This window comes from Zootoca vivipara, chromosome 2, assembly GCF_965207765.1.
Source record: "Zootoca vivipara chromosome 2, rZooViv2.hap1.1, whole genome shotgun sequence".
In the NCBI taxonomy this organism is placed as follows: domain Eukaryota; kingdom Metazoa; phylum Chordata; class Lepidosauria; order Squamata; family Lacertidae; genus Zootoca; species Zootoca vivipara.
In genome coordinates, this window is record NC_142584.1 from 19,990,743 (window position 1) to 20,007,067 (window position 16,325).

Sequence of the window (16,325 nt, forward strand, 5' to 3'; positions counted from 1 at the left end):
ACATTCTCACAGTTTGTGCACTTTTACAAGAGAAACTCTATGGGTTGGATCCAGAGTTGTACTTCTGTTTGCAGAAGAGTCTGACAATCAGCAAAGGCTTGCACTGAAGGGGAGAACAGGGTGGTTTTCATTTTATTTCCCCCTTTCCCTGTAGCCACCAGCACCACTTCCCACATTTTTTCTAGAGGGACTCCTGAATTGGCAAAAATCGCCTCCCTCCTCTTTCTCCTGTGGAGCATCCCAGGGAGCTTCAGTGAGAACTGACTGAGCTTAAATCTGAAAGGAGACATAGTTAGAACTGTGTGGATAAGCAAAAAAGGCAAAGGGCTGGGGGCATAGTCCAAAAAGAGTGTGTGTGTGTGTGTGTGTGTGTGTGTGTGCGCGCGCGCACCAGCCAGGGTAGGGGGGAGCCCAGATGGAATATACTGAGCATGCACCGGGTGGCTGGCAGGGATAAATGTTAATAATGAGGCCTGATGTGAAGTAAAGTGGAACCTAAGTTGCAACAGAAACCAGGAAAAACACACAGGACACACAGCACTGCTGCCATAATGAGACAAGAAAGGTTGAAGTTTAAAAACTTGAGTGTAAAGAGATATCAGAAAGTACATGTACGGACTATGTAGAAAGCGAAAAATATTGAAACTGGACAGAGATGTCATGAAGCTGACGAAAGCAGGGGTAAAAGCGGAAGGAATACAGAGACCAGGGAGGGAATGAGTAGGAACCAGTATGCAAAACAGCTAGAGAAACTAAGGGCTGGGGAACAAAAAGAGGACTGCACAGTTTAAAGTGTTGAGAGTTGTATCCGATGTTGCACAAGCAGAAGGCAAGTTTCCGCAGCACATTTCTCCCTTTTCCTCTGCCCACACTGCATCACCCAAAATGTCAGGTTCTCCCAATCTCCTGGAGAGGCTTTTGGGGTAGAAGGTCATGGAGGGGGAGCGGTCTTCCGCTTGCTCAACAATGGATACCACCCTTAGTGTTCAAATTCACATATTGATTGCAATTAAGCAACCAAATATTTGGCTTCATGTCTCTAGTTTCCCCCTGTTTTCCATTAACTGACAGCAGGGCATGTCAATGGAAGGTATATCTATTTGATAGTGTAAAGTGTACTTCTTTAGTTTCTACTTACTAGGCTGTACACATAGTTCAAAATTATTTTGCAGCTTTAAACTGGTTATTTCAGATATTAAATCTACACCCAATGGCGTATTTACACATCTAAATACGTTCAAAAAGCAAGTCAAAGAGCTTAATTTTAAGCTGTTAGTTTACCTTTCAGAAAATGCTTTTATTTCCCATAGTTCTAATTCCTCCTCTGCTACCCAGGTTTCAATTATAACAGGGCCTGTTTGTTTTGGAGTTTCTGGCCTTTTGGGTCGCAATGCACTTGATCGAAGCCCTTTCCTCTGAGGCGTAGGAGTTTCTGCAAGAACAGAAGGCAAATTAATATTCAGTTTAAGTATCTGATAGCGTCTCCCTAAATTCACATACTCCTCTATAAGTAACTTGGGTATTTTATATTCATGCTTACCTTTGGGGGCCTCTGGAACACCAATCGGACAAATAATTTTCCGTACACAGTATTCCGATCGAATTCCATATGGTCCAACATCTCTTCGCTTGATTATTTCAGTTGTTGTTATTTCCGTTTCCGATGTGTCTACAAACATTCATTTCAAAAGTTTCAATTGCAAGTCTAGTAAGAAATGTCTCTCCACAAATTCTGGAACAACTTATTCTCAAATATCATGGTTGAAATATTGGTGTTTTGTTAAAAAACAGTCCAGATTTATTTTCAGTTAAAACTTAGTATTGGTTTTTAATGGCCTGATGTACTGCAGCTCAAAACATAATTACAAGACAATAAATATAAAAAGTCAAGCCAGTGTTATGGAGAAAATTTCCATTAATTATTCTACAATTAGAAAGAGAAAGCTTCCCAGTTTGCTAAACTACAGTGTCTCCATGATGTCTGACACAGGTAGCTGGTTTAAGGCTCTTTGTAAATCAGGACTGCAAACCACATTTTGATATTTGATGTAGAGAATACTAAAACACAGTTTCCTGGTTTAGACCTCAAAGTAACTGTGGTTTAATAAAGCATGAAGTCTCCTCTGTAGTCAGGTACAGATAGAAGGAGCATTTGAGCTTGTGTCCAATGTATCCAATGATGTTGTCCTGACAGTGCAAGGACTTCCACCTGCACAATGCAACATTTTCTACCGCCCCCCAAAATCAGTTTGGTGTTTCCTCCAACCCTTCAGAGCAAGGGGGGGCACAGAGAGAGGAAGTATTGTTGCATAGGTTGAAGTCTTTGCACTAACAGGATGACTTCACTGGATACAACCCATAGTTTGGTTGACTGGGAATGTTACACCTGAATCTGGGCTGAATATGCCTTACATTCCCTGTTCCACTTAAAGACACCCACACCATGTGGAATCACAGAATCATGAAATTGTAGAGTTGGAAGGGAATATTGCCAGGAAGGAATGGAACCAGTGAAATACAATGACTCCAGTTCTCATCCCAAATGATTCCAAGGGGATAATCAACATAGCCAGACGTCACCCTCCCCAAATCTCCTGATGAATATTGCTTAGGAGGAAGGAAGTTTCAGTACCAAACTGGGAACCAGACTGAGAAGGGTCTAGTAAATATGACAGAGGTTATCATGATAAACCTTCTCAGGAAAATAAATAAATAAATCCTTTTGCTTCAAAAGACTCAAGTTCTTAATGTGTATTACAAGTTCTGAAATAATATTTAACCAGCAATGTTTTTATAAATTAGCAAACTTAAGTATTCCTAGAATATCTACCTGTACGTGTAGTTCCTCCACCAGGTGGGGGTTTAGCAGCCATGTCATCCCATTTCAGACATGCCCAGAGTAACCTTAACATAAGGCTAACCCCTGCCAAAGATTTTACAGTTTGCAGTCGGTATCTAGAAAAAAATAATCATAAAGGAAGTCATATAAATAACTTCTAATTTCACAAAGCACCTGGTCTAAATGCCATAGCTCTCACGAGATAAGGCAAAGCTTCTTTTTTTACAGCTAAAAGTGGAGTGTATTTTCATATAAATTACAAAAATCTGTGGTACTCATTATACAGGCCCGTGCTATCATATATTGGATCTTGCTCATTTTTAGAATGAACCAAATAGGTCCAAAATATTTCTGGAACAGAGGTCCACATAACAGCTGACTTTTTCCTACAAAGATGTAGGTACTGGGTGACATCCAACATCATGCAATCAGACTTTGCTGTAGTCCCTCCCAACACCCCAACTTGGGGGCCCCATGTGAGGGGAGTAGGGAAAGTCCCATTGCACCAAACAGAAATGCATTTAACTGCTTTGAGGTTTTATTACAGTCAAGCAGCATAGATATGCTGCAAAATATAGAACTAAATAATAATAATAATAATAATAATAATAATAATAATAATAATTGTTGGCAGATGGATACCACTGGATCTTACCCAAATGTTTTCCTACACCCACATCGATACTATAGAGAAGGTAACATATAAAATGTGTAGAGAACACTAGCTGGCAATTTCAAACGAAGTATGATAAACTACTAGATACTTGTTTCAAGTACTCTTAACCAACTGAAAAAACTGTACATGAAAGCAAGGGTTTGCTATTAAAAAAATCTTACTCAAGTAAAGCAAGCTGAGTAATTGTGGGTGCCTTGATATTTCTAATATTAGTTAGTTAGTTAATTAGTTAATTAAAAACAACAACTGCCTTTCTGGAAATCACCAAGGTATAGTCAAGCTCCAGACTAGGCCAGTGGCATATTGCTAGGATATGAACCATAGTTATTCTTTTTGAAAATCCCATCACTAAATACTGACAAAATGAGGGTTGCTAAACAAAAGCCCATTTAATAAAGGTAATAAGGTAATAATAAAGGTAAAGGTAAAGGACCCCTGGATAGTTAAGCAGTCAAAGGTGACTATGGGGTGTGGTGCTCATCGTGCCTTTCAGGCTGAAGGAGCTGGTGTTTGTCCGCAGACAGCTTTCCGGGTTATGTGGCTGTTACTAAACCGCTTCTGGCACAACAGGGCACTGTGACGGAAACCAGAGCACACGGAAATGCCGTTCACCTTTCCGCTGCAGTGGTGCCTATTTATCTGCTTGCACTGGTGTGCTTTCAAACTGCTAGGTTGGCAGAAGCTGGGGCAAACCAATGGGAGCTCACTCTGTCATGCAGATTTGAACCGGCCCGAGAAGCTCAGTGGTTTAGACATTAAATCTCTTTCTCCCCCACCCCCTCAGCTAGGGGCAGCCACCCACCCACCCCTTCTCTCTCTCTCTCTCGCTAGCTGGCTCCCAGTGGCTCAAAGAGACAGGGACAGGGGGGAAATCCTTGTGAGTCGCGGCTCCCGCTTTCCTCCCATGCACGCAAACTCACACACACCCCTCCCTCTCTGCCGGCATGAGGGAGGAGGAGCTGGGGAGCTCTAGGCAGGCAAGAGGGACAGGGAGCAATCCAGCCATTCTGTGCAATGCACTAACACAGTCACACACATACTGGTAAGCTCAGTATCGGGAAGAGGGAAGGAGCTCTCCCTGCAATTGCTCACGGTTATTGAGCTTTTTTGTGGGGGAGAGACAAGAGTTCTTGAGGTGTTTCTTTTTTTTAGGGAGAGAGCTCTTTCTTTTCTTTTAGGCTGGCGATCACTAAGGAACCCACAATCTACCTGCGATCTACCAGAAACGTCCTGGGGATCTACCGGTAGATCGCGATTGACCTGTTGGCCATGCCTGTAATAGAATATCTGGAGACCAGGATTGACAAGCCTGCAGTGTTAATGTTTATAGATGCAGAAAAAGCTTTTGACAACATTTCTTGGCAGTTTATGAAGAAAAACCTGGAACTGATGGGAGTAGGAGGATCTTTCTTGAATGGAATAGAAGTGATATATTCTGAGCAAAAAGCGAAATTGATTGTATATAATGCATTGACAGAATTTTTTGAGATTACAAAAGGTACTAGGCAGGGTTGTCCACTGTCACCATTATTATTCATCAAGGTCCTGGAGGTATTATTGAATAGACTAAGAGAAGTTTCAGCGGTTAAAGGTATTAAAGTGGGTGCAAAAGAATTTAAATTGAAGGCCTTTGCGGATGATTTGGTTTTAACTTTGGAAAATCCCAGTGAGAGTGTTGCAGAAGCCTTAGAAGAAATTGAGAAATTTGGACAGTTGGCAGGATTCAAACTAAATAAACAAAAAACAAAAATAGTGGTTAAGAATATGAAGCAGGAAGAAAAAGAAGCAATACAACAAAAGCATGGAATTGTGGTGGCAAAAATTTGCAATATTTAGGAATATGGATGACAGCATATAATATTAATCTGTTTAATGATAATTATGAACCAGTGTGGAAAGAGATAAAGAAAGATTTGGAAACGTGGAACAGAATGAAGTTGTCGTTCCTTGGAAGAATAGCTGCGATTAAGATGAATGTGTTGCCCAAGATGTTATTCTTATTTCAAACAATTCCTATAATTAAAGGGACAGGACAATTCAAAGAATGGCAGAAAATTTTGTCTAGATTTGTCTGGCAGGGGGAAAAACCAAGAATAAAATTTTAAATATTGGTTGACAGGAAAGAAAGAGGTGGATTCTCCATGCCAGATTTGAAGATATACTATAAAGTGTCCTGTCTCTGTTGGTTAAAAGAATGGGTAACACCGGAAAACACAGACTTGTTAGATTTAAGAAGGTTACGACAACAGATTTGGTTGGCATGCTTACCTTTGGTATGACAAAACAAGAGTTCACAAAGGTTTTACAAACCATGTGGTAAGAAAATCATTATATGAGGTTTGGGAAAGAAATAAAATGCTGTTAGAGATAAAGACCCCATGGTGGATTTCGCTGGTGGAGGTGTGGACTGTTAAAAAAATAAATATGGAGGGGAGGAGGGCCACCTATGAGGAGATTTTGATGAAATCAGATAAGGGTTGGAAACTGAAACCATATGAAGAGATAAAAGAGGTTCTGACTGGATGGCTGCAATACCACCAAGTTAACGATGTTTTATCTAATGATAAAAAAAACAAGTTTTCAAGATAAAAGGTCCAAATTTCAAATAGAACTGTTGGAAGGCAGAGTGAAATTGTTATCGAAAATGTATAATCTATTGTTAGAATGGTTGAAATGACAAAAGAGGTGATGATAAAATGGGCAAAAGACTTTGGGTACAATATTGAATATGATGTGTGTTTGAAATTGTGGAATCAAACATTGAAATTTACTGCATGTACCGCTTTGAAAGAGAATGTAATGAAGATGATGTATAGATGGTATTTAACACCAGTAAAACTAGCTAAGATGTATAGAATGAGCAGTAAATCATGCTGGAAATGTAAGGATAAAGATGGTGAATTTTATCATATGTGGTGGACATGCGAAAAAGTAAAAAGATTTTGGGAAATGATATATAATGAACTGAAAAAGATCTTTAAGTATACCTTTCCCAAAAAACCTGAGGATTAATAGGAGAGGAGATTGCAAAAGGAGATCAAAAATTATTTATGTATGCTACAACCGCGTCTAGGACTTTATTAGCCCAAAAATGGAAAATACAGGAGTTACCAACTATTGAGGAGTGGCAGACAAAGATGACTGACTATGCTGAGTTAGCGAAGTTGACCTGTGGGATCCGAAACTAGGGACAGACAAAGTTCCAAAAGGAATGGAGTAAATTTGTGGACTACATGAAGAAGAACTGTAGAAGTTTAAAGACACTTGCAGGATTGAAATAAATCCTACAAATTGGTTTTAAATAGTAGGACTAAAAGAAACTGCAAGATAGGAGCGGGAAAGAAAACCGAATGATGGGAGGGAGGGAAGTCAAAGCTCGGCAGAGCAAAATGAACTAAAATAGATAAACAGAAGATAAAATGCAAAAATTTATGTTTTGTGTTTGTTGTTGTAGTTGTTATTTGTTGTTTTTGTTTGCTGTTGATAATTTGGAAATTTAATAAAAATTATCTTTAAAAAAACCAAATATCCTCAAATATGGAGGACCCCCCCCCAAAAAAATGTTGGGTTAGTATTTAAAAGGGATAACACCTGAAGTGCCAAATTTTCATGCTGAATTATAACACGCCTACCATTTTTATGAAGACATGTTCTCCCACCCAAATGATTTTTAAGAGCTGTTAACACCGTACCTCCAAGTGATACCAAACGTTGGTCTCGGGGATGGATATGGCCAAATATCCAAAGCAGGCTTCGCAGTATAGTTGAAACAGGGAACCTCTCTGATCCCTCCTCTTCTTGCTAGCTTCTTCAAGTCGTCATTGGGCAAAACAAATATGCTCTTTTTACTGCTTTTGGTAACAAACTTCCGGTAAGATGGCAAGGCTGTTCCAGAACGAGTTTTTTTCGGCCTTGAAAATTTCATGAGCTTCACTTTGTCCCTTGTGGAATATTCCTTGCTGACTGTCATAGAAGTCACCAAGATTCCCGCTGCAGTAGTCAAGGAATCAGTCACTGTTGCTGTTACCACAGTTTTGCTATGCTCCTTTACAGAAATGACATCAGTATTGCTATCTGTAGTGGGAGCGGTAAGTTTTCTTACAGTGGTCGTCGTGGTTGTGGTTGTTGTTACAGTGGATACAGAACAGTTTTCCATGGATGATACCCCACTTTCTCTATCTTCCTTGATGGCTGACAATCCCGATACTTTATAAGTGGTTTTGGATTCTGTAGAAACAGTTGACGTGGTGGTCACTTCCGTAACAACGGCTTTTACTACACTTTCTCCGTTGACCCTTTCGATTTTGTTGCTTATCGATAATCCATTCTGATCAGCAAAATCATTACTCAAGCTAGATTCCTCACAGGAAATTACAGGTGATGGAGCAGTTTTCGTAACACAAGGTGGTTCAATCTCCATGCTTTCAGTTTCATTATATATATTGTTTTCACTGGAGGAATGGAGAGATGTGATGGATGTGTCATCGACAAGACTAGACCTTTCAGGAGAACACTGCTTTCTTCCAGTATTTTGATTAGACTGAGACATATTATCTTGAGGCAAATCATTCTCTCTAGAATCACCACCCACAGAACTCTGTACACCCAGCTTACTGACCAAATTATCATTTGCATCTTCCACTGCAATATCACCATTCATAAATGGTTTTAGAGATTCATTAGAAGAAAATGATTTGACCAGAGGGTTGCTTTTGCTAATATTATTGATTTTCGAGTCAACGCCGCTCTCAGTTTGTGCAAGTGTCTCTCTCTTTAAGCACTCTTCATTAGGTAATACTTTAAAATCAGTGTCTTTTCCATTAATCTGAAATGCTGCTGATTTCCCCTTTTCCGTTTGTGTATTCAATTCCCCGTTTTTATTATTATTTTTGTCAGCAATACTCTTAATCTGATCAAAACACTTGTTTATAGAACTCGGTGGGACACACTTCTCCTGGTCTTGCTTTTCACCATTTGTTTCAGTGATTGTAGTCTTCACCACCTCATCAATAATATTTTCTCCAATCACGTCAGGAATTTGGGCTTCAAATGCTTTTTCTGAAATTAACTCAGTATGCAGTGATTTTAGGCCCCCGAGAGTCTGCTTTGGATTTAATGCAATTTTGGGTTCAGATGCATTTGCACTGTTTTTCACAAGACTCTCTTTTGCTTGCAGAGATAACATGCTGGGATGATTTTCTAACCTACGAGCTTCTGCAGAATCACAGTCATGTTTTTCAGATGTTAACGCTTCATTTCCTATCTCAGTTGAAGATGAAGTGTCTCCTTCACAGCTGCTTTCAGTTACCATTGGCCGAATAACATTTCCGCACGGTGACTCAGTATTTGCTTGCTCCAAACGTTTTGCATTGTCCTCTAAGATACCACATGTTGTTGTGTCTTTGTTTTCTATTGGTTTAGAGTCTTCTGTTATCGAACGGTCAGTGCTTTTCTCCTTACTCTGCACTTGGGGGTTATCTGTATCCATGGATTCAGAAACACTTTCATTAGTATCCTTTGCTTTCAAACTTTGAGTATCTGGACACTGAACTGAAGTTGCATCTGCTTCTCCCTCTAAAAGCCTATTCAAGCAAGGCAAAGATTGGACTGATTCACTGGTTTTGGTAAAGTGGCGATTGCTAGGTGATAAGCGGTCTTTAACAGGATCTTCTGTTTGATTTGTATCTGAAGTATCAATTCTGCTTTGGGATGTCAAATCTACTTGCTTCTCATCCCCTGACAATTTACAACCCGAAGAGTTAGAACCAGATTTGAGCTTTATTCTTTCTAGTCGCTGCTTTTCCTCCAGTGTAAACTGTTTTACTCGCCTTTCAAGCAGTCCATCTAGTTTTGATGATTTTACTTTCCTTTTGTAAAATGTCCTTAAGTGGAAACTCTTGCTAACATTGATTAAATCCACATTGATTGGGGCTTCCTCATATTTTGTGGAGGTATCCACTTTCACTTCATCAACCTCCATAGATTCTTCCTTGATGTCTTTATCACCCTCACCAATTTCTTTCTTCTCTGTGAAGAACAATTTAAATTCAGTGAGACATTTTGGTAATTACTGGGTCTTTCTGACCTGTTTCGCCTAACCCACATGGTTCCATTCATACACATCACAACTGTGTGTGATCACATCAACGGGAAGTGGCTTCCAGATGTGTGCAGGTGAATGTGTCAATGGGACTTTAGTGTTTGACATCCAGAGTTTCAGATTTTTTTAACCCCCCCCGATTGTTCTCAGATTTACATAAGCACGCATATATTCTGCTAAACAGAATTAATCCACGTTAACCTAAATACTCACCCACCCTCCCACCCACCCATATACCTTAAATGCTTAATACCTTCTTTTGCATGATCTAATTTTTCAAAATGTTTGATTTCAGATTTTTCTTCATGCAGTTCATTTTCTTCCTTGGTTTGAGCTCTCTTTATGGTCTCGGAATTTTCAATTTCTTTTGGGTCCTTCTTTTGTGGCTCACGGAAGTATTTTATCTTTTCTTTTGAAGAACCATGTTCGACCTTCACTTTTGCTGGATTTTTCCTTTTATCCAGTTCACGCTGTTTTTCTGGGATGGTAGCAGTTTCACTTTTTGCTGATTAAAAAAGGACACGTATATTTATTTAGAAAGATTTCTATGCCACCTTTTCAAACTCTCAGGGTGCATCCATTAAGGAGAGCATTAAGTTACGGTGTGTAACAAAAGTATTCATATGCATTGATTCTTGCACCTAAACATAGCATTTTGAATTCAGAAATATACCGGTAACTGTAATTAAAAAGGCAAAATTCTTACAAACACTACTCAAAACTTAGAATGAAGCAATATGTGAATGCATTTGAGTATCCCATCTGTTATTTCTGAAATGCTTCTTCCTTAAACGGAAGTTAAACACTGTGTACCTGAACGGCAAAAGTGCAAACCACCTCTTCTGTTTTTACTAGATTTTTCCTATCTAAGTAAAACTAGGCAGTTCTTCCTATATAAGTAACACCAATGCAGAAGAAGAAAATTGAACTCATTTTTTATTTTATTACTTACTAGAAACACTTGTCTCCTCATGAACTGCTTAATTTTAATTAGTGTAAAATAAAGATGATCATCCAAATTTCTTGTTTGGATTACAAATTTGTGTAATAAAACTTAAAGGGGTAATGGGAAATGATTTATCCTGTAAAGGTCAGGGAGTAGTAATGTAAACCATTATTATTAGCAGTATTCTTGTTGTTGTTGTTGTTGTTATGTGTGTAATGGCTGTTCGCTAAACACAATAAATCGAACTAAGCTGCACTGAAAGATGAAGAGAAATTATTATTCAATAATTACTCAATCAATTTAGAGATTTGTATTAAAACCTATGAGTTGGATCCAGGCTTGATATTTTGCAATATGAAAGGGCAAATAATGAGATCCAGTAGAGCAGAGCTTTCCAAGCTGGTGACACACTTTTTAGAGATTTATCATTGCGCAACACTGTAATTCAGTTTTATTAGCAAACTGGAGGTTAAACTAACCCTTTTCCAGGAGGAGCATGAGGAGCATTGGCGTGACACACCTACACACTGCAGATAACACACTAATGTGTCACGACAGAGTTTGGAAAACTCTTGCAATAGAGACTCCTGCTGGGGGTAGGGTGGAGGGCAGGGAATAGCCATTTATTTTCCCTAACAGAGGATGCTCCAACCTTCCAAGAGGTATAGGGAAAACCATAGTTGTCTCTGCTGAAAAACCAGCTCCACTGGGCCTTCCCTCCATCGACAGTCACCTGGCAGAAGCCTTAAAAAGAACAAAACTACAGCATTTGTATGGACAAACAGCAGATAAAATTCCCAGTATTTCACGTTCAATAGGAACAGAACATTAGTGTAATATAGTGGTTTCCTGGGTCTTCTGAGGTGCTTGTTAATATGATTACAGCACTGTTTTAAAAACAAACACAATCAAATCTTGGTTCTCGGATGGAATCCACCAATTTCGGCTTCTGAAACGTTCGACAACTGAGGCACAGCTTCCAATTGGTTGCAAGAGCAACCAATTGCAAGAGCTTCTTACACTCAAACGGAAGTAGCATTGGTTGTTCAGGTTTATTTCCGGGTTTTCGGCATTCGGGAGACGAAACATTCAAAAACGGAGCTGTTCGAGAACTGAGGTTTGACTATAGTGCTGAGAAGGCCTGTTTATGATGCAGTAACTAACAGTAAAATTTATTTCAAAGCAAAGCTATTTAACACTCACCTGGTAGTAATTTCCTGTAATTGACATTGGTATTTCCTGGTAATCTAGGTACAAATCTATGAACATGCGTTTTACTAATCCAGATCCATCCGCCATACCCTGTTACTCTATATTCTTCTCCTTTTTGTTTCCAAACCTGTAAAGCATTATAGATACATTTTAAAATAAGAAATTTACTTTAAAAGCTTATATACAATTACAAAAATAGAAGATGGCTTTTCAACAAATGCTGCAGGAAACTGCTTAAACTTTGACTACAATGCAAATCTGCAACATACATGCATGAAAAAGGACTGAACATACTACTAGAACAATTCCCCCTGCTCCAAACAGTAATGCACACAGAAAAGCAACAACATTTTAGGGATGCAGATTTGCCATGGCCAGTTGGGTTCCTAGAACCCTGATTTCCACACAAAGAATACTAGTGATGCATCTATGCAGCTACTCAGGACTTTTTTTTTAGAAGGGCTTATAAAAGGGTTCCACATAGACTTCTTAGTGATTGTTATGGATAACTCTTAATAGATAAATGCTACTATATTTTGTTTTTAGGCCTTTTTGTCATGGGGCTAGAAGGAAAAGGAAATCACCTTCATTGAATAGATGGAGTACATGGGATCTTGACCTGTCTCAAATTTCTTTTACCCTTGGAACTGGGATATATAAATCCCATCCTATGCACATACAGTATCAAAGATGTTTGGTGAAGTCTCTCTTCTATCAGCTGAGTAAGATTACAATCCATCATGGATTATTATCCAATTAAACAATGGGCAAGACACAAGTCAATCTCAAGTTCTCTCTTTTCATTGATCCTACTACTAACCATGTTTTAAAAAACAAACCCCATCCCATAAAGAAGGTAAAGGTATACAGCCTTCTAAATTTAATAAAGGAAGAACAGAAATCTGCTAAAAATATTTACTTAAGATGACTATGCAGAAACATTACCTGATGTTTGATAGGAAATGTGTATTTCACCCATGTTGCTTGCTGCATTGTTTCTTCTTCTTCTTGTTTTCTTTCCTTCTTTTTCACTTTTTCCTTTTCTTCTCTTTCAATAGCTGTCATTCTGCGCAACCTAATCACAAGATACACATTCTTTTGGGCCAGTTATACTACAGATACACAAACAGCTGCACGCCGCTGTACAAACAGCGAATGCAGTTGAGTCAAGAGCATTTAAAGTACACTGTTGTTGAACTTTCAAAGTAGTTTTTCATTGCTGAGATTAACTGACATGAGTCAGCTTCCAGGTGGCGAACATATTGCAAAAACTGTGCCCATTAATTTTCAGTGTGCCTGACCAAGTTTTTTATAATGATGTTAAATTCTCCAGTACAGTACCGTGTTTCTCACATTTTAAGACATGTCTTATATTTATTTTTACTCAAGAAAATAAGCCTATGGCTTATTTTCGGGGGGTGTCTTATTTTATTTCTTTTACTAACCGGTAAGTTGCTGCTGCTGCTCAAGCACCGACAAAGCGCCCAGCAGCGTGCGCCGCATGGAGCCCCGAGCCAGCGGGACCCGCTGAAGCGCCGACAAAGCTCCCGGCAGCGCTGCGCAGAGCGCCCTGAGCCGCAGGAGGAGCACCGTGGCTCTCGGCCTCTCCGCCGTCCCGTTCCTGTTTCCGCCGCAGGCGCCGCCGCCTCCTGCTCCCTCCCGGGGCGTCCCAGGCTTCGCCCGCTCGGCAGTGCTCCATGCAAAGCCAGGGGCGAGCGCAATTCCACCAGGAGGTTCCTCCGCGGCACCCGTAGAGACCATAGAGGAAAGGCGCGCGGCAGACACACCACTTCCGACTTCCGTTACCCTCACCCACTCCTGCTGCGGCTCGGGGCGCTCTGCGCAGCGCTGCCGGGAGCTTTGTCGGCACTTCAGCGGGTCCCGTGCCAAGGGGAAAGGAAGGGAAGAGGGGAGAGAGAGCGGGCAGAAAGGGAGGAGGGGAATAATCGCTGACGCTACACGGCGAAAGAGAAAGGCAAGTTATGGCTCCAGGTGGAGCGACTGTCCCGAGATAATTGGAAAACAATCCTGCACTGTGTGAGCGTTTCTGCAGACCACGAGGCGCTGCTTGGCCCTTCCAGTTTGCTGCTGCTGCACGCCACAAACAGCGGAGGGTGAAAGGAGCAGCGCCGGGTAGCCAGAGTAACCTCCACAACCCCACAGCCACAACGTTTCCCAGCACAGGATGATTGAGGCTTTGTCGGCGCTTCAGCTGGGTCCCGCTGGCTCGGGGCTCCACACGGCGCGCGCTGCTGGGTATTTTGGCGAGGCCCTCCAGAACTGCACTTACGGTAGCACTACGGCTTATTTTCGGGGTATGTCTTATATTTTTTTCAAAGCATGAAAATCGTGCCATGGCTTATTTTATAGAGACGCCTTAAAATATGAGAAACACGGTACTTGTACATATTTTAATGTAGACTTATGTTTTTCACTCATTCAGACATCTTACCTGGTGTGTCCCAAGGACTCCCTCCAGATTGGCAGCATGACAACTGGCTTGATTGCACATTCCAATATAGCTAAAGCCAATGCAAATTCTCTAGGTTTACTACACATCTGCACAGCCTTGATCCAATTAGACCTACAGGTGACAAAAATATTATCAGCCCTGCATTTGCTGCATACAGTAGTGTCAGAAGATTGTCGCGGCTACTCTCGAGTAAAGACGCTCCAGTCTGCACTGTCTTTAAGAGTTTTATTGTGCATACTATTTACAGTGCAGAGATAACAGAAAACATGACCGCCTAGTCCGATTCAGAACCCGGCAACGGCTGCTGCCTGCTTTTCGGCCAGCATAAAAGCCTGGGCACCCCAAAATGCCGCCCCTTCGCCCTACGTGTGGGCGCGTGCCTCAATTCGGGCACCGGAAGGAGAGGTTTCCCCTCTTGCTGGCTGAGGCGGCACCTGGGCTCCGATGTCTCGCTGAGTCCCTCATCCGCTGAGCCTTGACCAGAGCAGTGCCAGGGCTCTGACATGTCTCTGAGCCCTTCCTGCACGCTCTGTTCTCCATAGCGTTGCCAGGGCTCAGACACCTCACTGAGCCCTCTCTCCAAACCGCTCCATCCCTCATTCCCTCCTCCTGACTCACTGCTTGTGCTGTCGCTGGGCAAAGTGCTGGTCCCGATGACGGGGGGCGGCTCCCTGTGGGGAGTCCCCCTGACATGTAGGATAAATGCTATGTCAATAGCATACTTTAAAACAAAACTGCAGAGCATTGATTTTGTTGTTGTTGTTGTTGCAAATTCCAGCCTTCCCATGCAGCAGCCTGTACCCCTGAAAAGCCTGCAGAACAGCATGGAAAGTGTTCCAGAGGGAAACGAGCAATAGGTAAAAACTATTGTGCCTCTTCCCCCCACTGCTTCCTCCAGCAGAGAAGCTCTTCTGGATCCCAGGTTCCTGCACAAATGGTTCATACAGGAGCAAGTCTGGATCCAACCTATATAATTTTAAAAAACGCTGCATAAAAAATGATGAAAATCACAAATATATTCACCTGTGTGAAGCCCAGTTGGGGTGAAGGAATGAGGATGGGATGTTGTTCTCCAGCTGAATTATTGTTAATCTCAGGGTGGATATTGTGAGAACCTTTGACCCGTGGACAGAGCCATTCCATTTGAACTCTCCAGCAGGACTCAGACAAAATTTGTGAGAGAGGTGTCGCCTCTTGTCATGATCTTCCCGATGTTGATGCTTGTTCAAAGCGAAAGAATTGGTGGCATATTGATTGTGGTACACACGGTACTTCCCTTCTTGGCCTAGTTTGAAATAATTGCTGAGGTTTCCTTTCATCACTATTTCTTTTTTCGTGTTCAGTCGGGAGATTTCTCCTTGGGAATTAACCACAAGGACCTTATTGAAATAAAAAACAAAATGCACACAATTTTTTAAAAATTACACTCTTTGGTCTTAGATATTTGTGTTAGCCCAATCCCTGTTATCTTTAGGGAATGTAATGTTGAGGATTAGCAAATGCAGCTAAGGATGAAATAGGCTCTGACTGTAAGAATTTAGGCTAAGGATAAACTTGTCTTCAAAGTTGATTTTCCTAAAGAAACAAACACTACCTATACCCAGGAGTAGGTTCCATTAAAATCAATAGAGCTGACTTTTGAATAGCCATGAATAAGATTGTGCTGTTAGTTTTCGCCACCCAGTAGAAGCCACCAGGTGACCATCTTCATTTTGCTTTCCGTGAACAGGAGTATTTCTGCAGTAAAAAGTCTGCAAAATTAACACAAACCTCTTTGCCTTCTTTAAATAGCTTATTTGCTTCATGTGCAGCAGCAGCAACTTGCTGACTTTTCAGCTGGCTGAGTTTGCTATCCGGATTTCGTAACCTGGTGACCATTCGTGTTGAACCCGGTGTGCCTCTTCCAGTGTTTGGAGATTCACTTCTTTCACTGTTAGATCTATCCCCTGTCAAAAACCAAAACAAACACCCATTTAAACAGGAGACAGAAAGGCCAATTAGTACAGATATTGCTGAAACGTGTCATTTTAGGAGCAGCAATCAGCTACTACAGGCATAGGCAAACTCTGCCCTCCATGT

The 16,325-nt window shown here is 41.0% G+C and overlaps 1 protein-coding gene across 13 annotated transcripts in view; it reads right to left on the reverse strand.

Moving 5' to 3' along the window:
* BPTF (bromodomain PHD finger transcription factor) overlaps positions 1–16,325 on the reverse strand; it is a 69,501-nt gene that overhangs the window by 27,213 nt on the left and 25,963 nt on the right. For all 13 annotated transcript variants that reach the window (XM_035103998.3, XM_035103997.3, XM_088662976.1 and 10 more), the window contains exons 7-16: positions 16,017–16,192; positions 15,270–15,625; positions 14,226–14,357; positions 12,719–12,848; positions 11,765–11,900; positions 9,869–10,120; positions 7,208–9,542; positions 2,831–2,955; positions 1,541–1,669; positions 1,282–1,432 (exon numbers count right to left, since the gene is read on the reverse strand). In XM_035103998.3, coding sequence (XP_034959889.3) covers positions 1,282–1,432; positions 1,541–1,669; positions 2,831–2,955; positions 7,208–9,542; positions 9,869–10,120; positions 11,765–11,900; positions 12,719–12,848; positions 14,226–14,357; positions 15,270–15,625; positions 16,017–16,192 — 3,922 coding nt within the window. The remainder of the gene's footprint in view (positions 1–1,281; positions 1,433–1,540; positions 1,670–2,830; positions 2,956–7,207; positions 9,543–9,868; positions 10,121–11,764; positions 11,901–12,718; positions 12,849–14,225; positions 14,358–15,269; positions 15,626–16,016; positions 16,193–16,325) is intronic.